General features: G+C 44.5%; 1 protein-coding gene across 10 annotated transcripts in view; it reads right to left on the bottom strand.

Annotated features, from left to right (window-relative positions):
• The window catches only part of AGFG1 (ArfGAP with FG repeats 1), a 72,770-nt gene extending 63,960 nt beyond the window's left edge, over positions 1 to 8,810 (bottom strand). For all 10 annotated transcript variants that reach the window (XM_060623979.2, XM_060623978.2, XM_060623976.2 and 7 more), the window contains exon 1: positions 8,529 to 8,810. In XM_060623979.2, coding sequence (XP_060479962.1) covers positions 8,529 to 8,695 — 167 coding nt within the window. In that variant the 5' untranslated portion in view covers positions 8,696 to 8,810. The remainder of the gene's footprint in view (positions 1 to 8,528) is intronic.
• Between the last annotated feature and the right edge of the window lie 1,165 nt (positions 8,811 to 9,975).

The following is a 9,975-nucleotide window of genomic DNA, read 5'->3' on the forward strand; positions in this document are numbered from 1 at the left end:
AAAAGTTTGTATAAGCAAGAAAATAATAGTAATAATATACTATAGGTCTCAGCTGAGAATACGTACATACTTGCAACAAGGCAAACACTAAATAATGATTTAACCAACAACGGTGATAACATTATATGGAAGAGGTAGAAACAGTAGATGTAAAGGGAGAGAGAAGTGTTGAGGACCAAATCCTTATTTCCTCTTTGTACAACAGAGAAGTGAATATATAAAGCCAACACTGGAAAAAAAAACAACTTCCAATAGCTGTTAACTATGTTAGTTAGAAATACTAAGGTAAACACAGAAGGAGGGCAGAGACAAGAGTTCACAGTCACTGTCTAGGACAATCTGAAATGGAGGAAGGGAACAGGTGACTGTTGTTCGTTATAAGCCTTTCCCTTTTTACATTATGTGCACGTATTCTTTAGATAAACATTAAAACCGAATTAAAAATGAAACATAAAAAAAGAATCGATACAAAGAGTCCTTGCTCTTCAAAGCCAAGTTTAGGGGCGCCTGGGTGGCTCAGTCGGTTGAGCGGCCGGCTTCAGCTCAGGTCACCATCTCACAGTCCGTGAGTTCGAGCCCCGCGTCGGGCTCTGTGCTGACAGCTTAGAGCCTGGAGCCTGTTTCAGATTCTGTGTCTCCCTCTCTCTGACCCTCCCCCGTTCATGCTCTGTCTCTCTCTGTCTCAAAAATAAATAAACGTTAAAAAAAAAAAATTAAAAAAAAAAAAAAAAGCCAAGTTTAACTGACATACAATTTACAGGTTGCTTTCTTTGATGAAAAAGTTTGAGGAATTTTTTAAATTTCAAAGGTATCAAGTCTCTCTACTAGACACTAGCGATCTTTTTATAGACGTACCTACTGAACACAACTGTTTTAGAACTACCAAAATTCACTGTGTAGGAGATAAAGCTTTGAAGACAGAAATGAGGAAGAGTTTTCATGTTTTCCCACATTATTAGTTGTAGTGATTTTAATACTCTCCCCATCAAAGAGCTAGCACAGTTTAACAAAACATGGGGGAAGAACAGAATTTTTAGAATCTGACAATTACAAAAAACTTCTCTCTTCCTTTTGTAAACATGTATGCTTCTCTATAACTTCCATACACGTCTCCCATTTCCTCCCAGAGAATAAATTTATTACCTCTTCCACATACAGACCTTAAAATTACCCAAAGACAGTGACCATACATACAGCTCCCCAACCCACCCGTCTTTACTTCCGGTTCCTGCAGTTTTAAATCTGCTTATCATCCTGGTAAAATTCCTTAGAGCATGCTGCAGTTAATGTACCTCTTAAAAGAAGCAACCAGAACAAAAGCAAGGTGTATTTATGACTTCCCTCTCTCTGAAACAGTACGGTTCCAATCAAAAGGAGACTACATCTTACTCAGGAGTCTGAAAAAATATGTTCCAACTTAAAAAAAACTGTCATTCCTCATATTTCGAACAACTCAAACAAGCTTCCCACTGCTACCGTAAAAGCCAGTTATGAATTTCCTTCTAATCACATCCAATCATCCAACTCTTAAGACAAGAGTTCTCAGGTGTGGGCCTGTAAAGGATGTCACAAGGAACCTGCTACTAACTACTCCAGGTTATGAGTGATTTACCTTTTTTTTATACACCTTAGGGGAATCCACGGTGGGTATTCCTAACCAATTACCACTCTGACTGTGTAAAGTGGGAAATACATTAAGAAGTCAGGGGGATCAATGGGAAGAGTAACGGCACCTAGTTCTGATTATCTCCACAGGACTTTCTCAAGAATATGAGCATTATGCACGTCGTCTAGAAAAGGGTGAAAACAGGATGCCACCATACCATATATGCTTATGAGTTTTCCCAGGACAGAAGATGCTCACAAAACTACAGAACAGCCCCCCTTCATCAATTTGTTGGAGGAATCCATGTTTCTCCTCCCTGCTGAACAACCTACCTACAGCAAATGCCTATTGCGCAGCAAACATTCCCAGCTAGGAGGCCGGCTCTCTCCTGCTCCTTCCAACTGAGTTTCATGTTTATCAAGAGCCGTTTAATATAACAACTTGGTAATACAGTTGGCACAGTATTTGGTAAACATACAGTTTAATTAAAGATTATGTAAAATAACGACACATGAGAATTGTTTCCATAAAAACGAAGTATTTTGGAGACTTAATTGAGTCACTATGAAAACTTGTTGTTTAACCGTAGACAAGAATTGTAAAAGACTGAAGAGAAGATCGAGAACAATCCCGCACTCAACCTGCTTTAAAAGCAACTTAAAATTCTAAGTATTGTGGGCTCCTGGGTGGCTCAGTCGGTTAAGCGTCTGACTTCGGCTCAGGTCATGACCTCACGGTTCGTGGGTTCGAGCCCCGCGTGGGGCTCTGTGCTGACAGCTCAGAGCCTGGAGCCTGCCTCGGATTCTGTGTCTCCTTCTCTCTGCCCCTTCCCCGCTTGTGTTGTCTCTCAAAAATAAACATTAAAAAAAAAAATTCTAAATATTGTAAACAACACAATGTGAGTCTGGGTTATAGCAAAGGGACAAAGAATCTAGTCAGTGGAACCACATTCAAAGAAAAGTCTAGGTGTTACAAAAAACTCTGACAAATTAACAATTATACATTAAAATAAAAAAACTAAGTATATAAAAACATATATACATATGCACACATACATACATAATTGATTTTTAATGAATCTAATCACTATCAATCCTAAATGCATAGGATAGGAGGTTTTCATTACAATTCAGGTATAGAAAAGAGTAAGAGAATTCATTCATGGCAGTGTAGATAGGCCAAATTCAAAACAGCACCATATTCCCATTACACTCACAATACACAACAGCAGTTTCTGAACAAAATTCAAAGTTAGGAAAACACATTTGCAACTAAGTTCCTTTAAATTTTTTTGAAAAGCATAGCTATGAAGTAAAAATGCATGATACATCCATAAACTGTCTGTCCTGCTTTTAAAATCCAACGAAGTTAAAATCTACCATCTAACTCCCCAAAATATAGAGTCCAAAACAGTTTACAATAATCCATGGGAAACCTTTATACATTTGCTAGCGGTGGACTCAGCATTAGTTCTGGATCCCAACATCAACCAAAGTATCACAACAAAGCACTAAGAATGTATGCTAGGGATGCCTGAGTGTCTCGGTTGGTTAAGCTTCCAACTTCGGCTCAGGTCATGATCTCGCAGTTTGTGAGTTCGAGCCCCACGTCAGGCTCTGTGCTGACAGCTCAGAGCCTGGAGCCTGCTTCAGATTCTGTGTCTCCCTCTCTCTCTGCCCCTCCTCCACTCATGCTCTGTGTGTGTGTCTCTCTCTCTCAAAAATAAACATTAAAATATTTTAGAAAAAAAAGAATGTATGCTAATTTTACAATTTGAAGTCGTTTTTATGGAAACAATTCATGTGTCATTATTTACATAATCTTCATTTAAACTATATATTTACCAAATACCATGCCAACTGGATGACCAAGTTATTATATTAAACAGCTCTCGATAAATGATAAACGTAACAGTACTTTCCTCATGTTGTTACTAGAATCCTGCCTGACACACAGCTAGCACTCCATAAATGTTACTAATTATTATTATTATTATTACATTTTCTATTTCCACAAATACTTGAATTGTATCCCCAACATATGTACTAGTGCTGGGAACCTAATGAATATTTGCTTAAAAACATCGTGTCCTTCATAATTGAAGTATCTCATTGTCTTCCCACTTACACTAATTTGAAATTGTACTAAATTTTCAAAACATCTCATTGAATACAGCCACATTAGAGTACTAAAAAAATGGAAAAGGAATTAAAGATATAAATCACTGCCCACTGTAATCTCGTAAGATCCTGACTATTATAAACAGAGCTCCAAAAGACTATTTGATTGCAATCCACTCTAATGCTAATAATTGTATAAAAACAAACTAGATGCCTTTTCATCTAACTTTAAAATATTCACCATGAGTCAAAATGCACACAAAATTAATAAAGTATAAGTTAGTATCAGGCTACGTTTATACACCTATTGAAATTCCCATTTTAAATACACTGTCCACATAAAATAACTGGTATTAGAAGGGACAAAATATTTCTCACGTTATTTTTTATCTTATCTAAACCCTTTTGAAAAACATGAATTACTTTTTAAAGACGAACAATTCTTATTTACTGATTATGCCAATATTAAATAATTTGGTCTAAAACTAGTCTTTTTAATTTTTGTTTTATTTTATATTTGAGAGAGAGAGAGAGAGAGAGAGAGAGAGAGCGCGCGCGCGCGCGCATGAGCAGGGGAGGGGCAAAGAAGAGAGGGAAACAGAATCTGAAGCAGGCTCCGAGCTGTCAGCACAGAGCCTGGTGCAGGGCTCAAACTCACAAACCGTGAGATCATGACCTGAGCTCAAGTTGCTTAACCAACTGAGCCACCCAGGCACCCCCAAATTTTTTATTTTTATTTTATTTTATTTTTTTTGAGAGAGAGAAAGCTCATGAGCAGGGAAGGGGCAGAGGGAGAGAGAGGATCCGAAGCAGGCTCTGTGCTGACCGCAAAGAGCCTGATGTGGGGCTTGAACTCACAAACCTTGAGATCATGCCTGACCTGGGCTGAAGCCGGACGCTAAACTAAGCTACCCAGCCACCCCAATTTGGTCTAAAACTAGTCTTTAAATCAACTAAAAGTTCCTTAACATGAAAGCAATGTTTGACTGTTGGCTGTAATGGAGTGTCCATTCATAATTTTAAGTATTTCTGTAGGTAGGACCAGAAAGAAAGTGACAAATCAATCTGTTACAATACCCCCATTCTAGCTCAGTAATAAATAGTTTAACCATCTACATTTCAAGTTTCACAATTTGAATTGTCATATACTCTGAATGAGCATCAAACAGGTACAGGACAATCATCAGGAAAGAAAAGATTCTGAGGGTCTAGCAATATAAACAATAAGATGCTTATTCAATTTGTGTGAACAAAGATAGCACTAAATGAATGACAAAGGGTATGTGACTAACCTCTAAAATTTAGAATTCATGACAGTAGACACCATTTACTGCATATCAGCATTTTCTAGGCACATCAAGGTTTCCCAAAGGATCCAGGACAACGTGCACACAGTGGCCTTGCTTAATACCTTGCCCTAAGTCACAAAGCTAGTGGCAGTGTCGGATTCTGATTTCAAAATTCATATTCTTCCAAATATACCGTGTCACCTCCATAGCAAACATATAATTATTAGACTCAATAGTTATTTTATTCTCCTCCAATTATTTCCCTTTATCATTGCTTTTCAAGGACAGAAATCCTTAGGAGCTCCTGTCCCTTCAATATTTCTGCAGTAGCCATCAGATCCTGCATCTCTTCTTTCCTTCCCAAGAATCCCGGATTTCTGACGTGAGGACTCTATCTGGGGACCCTTGTTGCCCCAGTGAAGTCACTGTGGATAGTGAGTCCAATGAGGGCACCGGTTCAAGGTAGCTACATGCCTGAGTGATGGCAGAACTTCTGGAAAAGCTGGGACACTGGCGGGAATTAAGGCAGTACCCAGCTGCAGGGGCTGGGAGCTGCCAACCTGGGTTGGAGAAACCTAGGCAACATCGTCGAGCCCCTGGAAAAAGTCTCCCTTCAGAACAAAGGTTTTGAGTCACATCTGAAGAATCCAAACTGATAGATTTTTATAAGGGTGCTTCTCATCTCAATGTCTTTCACATACTGTTTGCCGCTCACGGAATGGCTTTTCCCCCACGTTAATGCCTCCTATTTACCGGGCAGCTACTAGGTACCAGGCATCAAGTGAGATGTTAAACAGGTTATCTCTAACACTGAAAACTAATCTACATCCAAAAGCTACAAGGTAAACTTTACCCTCACTATTCACAGATGAGAAAATTCAAACTCAAGGAGACTGAGTGACATTCTCAATACCACACAGGTAATAAATGGCGCCAGGATTCAAGATCAGGTTTATCTAGCTCACAAGTACTTGTTCTTTCAACACCATGAAGCAGCCAGCCACATGGATCTTGCCTTTAAAAGTCTTTGTTCAGAAATCAAATCTTCTGTGAAGCCTTCTCTATCCATTTACATATTTCATGAATAGTTTTTAGAGAAAGGAAATACTACAACGTATCACCACTGTTTACACAGTTAGAATACAAGCTCCTTAAAGACAGTAGGATCCAAGTAACCCCACTGCCTCCCATAATGTATGTGACACAGACCAAGTGAGCAATAAATATATGCAGAATCACCAGCGAATGGAGATATAAAGTCTTATCTATCACAGATTAAATTCTTAAAATAAGCAATTGTCAGCATAGTGAGATATCCTTCTACATAGAATGCTTCTGAAATGTGGGCTTTTAGGAAGAAATTTGTAAATATTTGTTGATCTTAAACGTTTGCTGCCTAGACTAAATGTTGCCCTGCTATACTTATGAAGGACTACAGCGAAATGTCAGGAATTCAAAACAGTAAATATAGACACTTTTTTTCCAAACCAAGTATTTCCCATGTACCAAACGACCTTGTGCTTAGTAAAAGCAGAACATACTTACCATTATGCACATAAGAGAAACCAAATACATTTAAATCACCAGACTGTTGGCCTTCATTTTAGAACCAAAGTTGCCCAATACAGGTCACTTAACTTTATCTGTAAACGCGAAGTGTGAACCAGACTTTCTTCTAGATACCACCCAGCTCTACAATTCTGTGTAATTCAATAATATTACTGTTTACCAACTTCTTAAGAGTGCTTCTCTGACTACAATCTGAGAGTAACCTTCCGGGGAACCTGGGTGGCTCAGTTGGTTAAGCATCTGACTTCAGCTCAGTTCAAGATCTTACGATACACGGGTTCTCAGATTCTGGGCCTCCCTCTCTCTCTCTCACTGCCCCTCCCCTGCTCACACTCTGTCTCTCTGTCTCTCTCTCAAAATAAACAAACATTAAAAATTTTTTTTAAAAACAAAAATTAAAAATAAATAGTAACGTTTCAAACAAGGTCTCTCCTATCACATACATTTTAGCATACTTACCCCTGACATTTCTCTCATTTACTTATATTACCATCTCCCCTACAGTGTAAGCACCAAAAGCACAGTGATTTTGCTGTATTCATCAGCACACCCCAAGACTTCACACAAAACACAGGAGGCACCCAATAAGTGTCTGTTGAAGAATTAACATCATGGAAGGCTAATAACATCTTGTTGCCCAAGGGGGAAAAAAAGCGAATTGTGGGCTGCTAGGCACGTCCTGCATTTTCTAAACATGAGTTTTCTAATCTATTATATACTTTGCCTCAGTATTAATCCTACAAGGTGTTTTTTTTTGGGGGGGGGGGGGGATGGGGTCCAAATTACTTTATTTGAAGGAATGCTACCAATGAAGAACTCAAGTGGATGTTTTGGTACAACAAAGGTTTTAAGAATATTTAGTGACCACCACTTTGCCAAGATAATTAGTACCCAAAAGCAGCTCGGCAGTTCCACAATCATCTGCAAACTTTCCAAAGGAAATTTCACAGTGACAAAAACCTTATCAAAATAAAGCTTAATGAACCGAAGAAGAACAAATACAAACCACCCCAAACGATTCAAGAGGTAGTCTCCGTTTTTCCGAACAAAATGCTGTCGTCCCCTCTCCCCTGTCTGTATACAGATACTGACGCTGATAGACAAGTCTTCCAGATACCATGACACAGCTTCTAGTCGGTACCTTATTTGCATTCAAACTTTCCCCAAACTCAAGACTCTCTTTGGACCATAAAACTAAAACCCCACCACCTCCCATCTGCTTCTCTGCCTCCCTCTCTCGCAATTAAGCCTCTCGAACTTCTTCCCTTGGGATTCACATCTCTGCCACCAAGACAATTTAATCCTGCTACTCCTCCTAAGTGCCTGCTTTCTCCCAGTGACCTAGGTTCTCTCGACCCGGGGGGCGGGGGGAGGGGTGGAGGAAGCCCAGCCTAAGCGTCCCTGCTCTTTCCCACCCTAGCTTCTCCCCCCACCCCCACCCCCTCTCTGCGGGCGCCCGGCAGGTGCCTCGCCGGGGATCTCCGCGCCCCGGCCGCCGCCAAGCGGGGCACACAAAAGACCCGCACGGCCCTCCCCAGCCTCCTCCGGTCTTTCCCCTTCCGCCCCATCGGGTCAGCGCCCCGGAGAGCAGAGGCCCGAGGGAGACGGCGCCGGCTCCGCGGGGCGCAGAGATGCTCGCCCCGGGCGCCCCTTCCTGACCCCACCTTCGCCCACGCCCCACCCACGAAGCCTGCCCCGGGCCGGGACCCTCGGCCCGAGAAACCGAAAGCGCGCATCCCCAGCCCGGCGGCCGGGGCCGAGCGCAACCCGCCCCACGGCCTCCGCCGCGCCCCTCCCCGCCAGCCCGCGCCCCAACCGCCGGCCCAAGCGGGCGCCCCCGCCGGCCTCCCGCGCCGCCCGGCGCCCCCGCTCCCCCCGCCCCCAGCCCCGGGGAAGGGCCCACCCCCGCCCGGCGGCCCGGCGGCCCGGCGGCCCGGCACTCACAGGCTGCCGGAGCAGGAGGTACAGACGAAGGAGCCGACCGTCATGTTCACGTAGGTGGGGCCGCGCTGGTCGCAGTCGAAGCACTTTCGGTTGTGCGGGAGGCCGGTCATGTCCCGCAGCATCTTCAGGTGCTTCTCCTCCTGCTTCCGCTTCGCGCTGGCCGCCATGGCCGCGGCGCCGAGGGAGGAGGCCGGCAGGGCCGGGAGCGGGAGCCGGGCGGCGCTGCGCCGGGGGCCCGCGGTCCCACGGGCCGCCCTGGCCGCGGCCGCCGCCCTCCGTCAGCGCGCGCCGCCCGCGCCGGATCTGGCCGCCTCGGTTCGACTCGACTGCGCTGGGCGCGGCGCGGACGCTGCGGAGCGCGGGCTGACGGGCCACACCAACCGGCCCGGCCGGGACAACCGCCGCCGCCGCCGCCGCCGCCACCTTCCCGACTTCTCCTGAGGGGAAAAGACGAGGAAGGGGGACGGCAAGAGGAGGCCCGCCCCGGGCGGCCGGAGGCCAAGTGGCGGCCGGCGCCCTCTGCTGGCCAGGAGGAGTCAGTTGCTGCGGCCGCGCAGAGGCCTGGAATTGGGCCGGGGCAAAGTAGCAAAGATAGGCAGGTGATGGTAGCGATGGACTGTAGTTATTAGACAGCTTGGATGTGCTAAGCGCATTATTACCTGAGTTAACTTCCTCCCCCGCTCAAAACTCTCCCAGGGGCTGCCGACTGCTTTGGGGATAATTCCAACTTCCTCATCGTGCTCCAAAAGGTGCTCCCTCACCTACCCCAACCTGCCTCTCTCCCCATCCTGGTTTCCTCCACCACGCTGGCTTTCCGTTTGTACCCCAGACACCGCAAGCTGCCTTCTGACCCAGGACCCTTACCCTGCTGTCCGCTCTGTATTCGGGTTTCTCGGCCTTGTCACTATTCACATTTTGCATTTGATAATGTTTTGGTGAGGCGGCGGTCTTATTGCTTTGGAGAATATTGAACAGCGTCCCTAGCCTTTTATCCATTAGATGTCAGAACGCCCCCTCAACCCCACCCCCAGTTGCGGCCACCAAAAATCCTCAGACATCGCCAAATGTGGAACCGTGGTCGAGAGAGATGTAATCAATTGATTTATGCCTGTAAGGCAGGCAACCTTCCTCAGCCCAACCTACCCGTTTAATGTTGCCACCCACCTCCCTGAAAGCAGCCTTCCATGAAATCGCTGTGTTGGGTTTTCTTCATAGTTGTAGCTGTTTGAAGTCCTGCTTCTTCTTTAGTGTTTACTGGGTGTCGTCTGGGACCCTCCCATTGGGCTCCAAACAGCCTGGCCCCAGCCTTTTCTTCACTACTCCACCCACCCCCCCTTCGCAGAGCTGGGAGCAAAGTGCCCAATGTTCATGGAATGAATGCATTCAGTATCTCATTTAATCTTCACAGGATCCCTTTGGGGTAAGCATTATTGTTCTTTCCATCTTT

The sequence above is a fragment of the Panthera onca genome, chromosome C1 (assembly GCF_046562875.1).
Source record: "Panthera onca isolate mPanOnc1 chromosome C1, mPanOnc1 haplotype 2, whole genome shotgun sequence".
NCBI lineage: Eukaryota > Metazoa > Chordata > Mammalia > Carnivora > Felidae > Panthera > Panthera onca.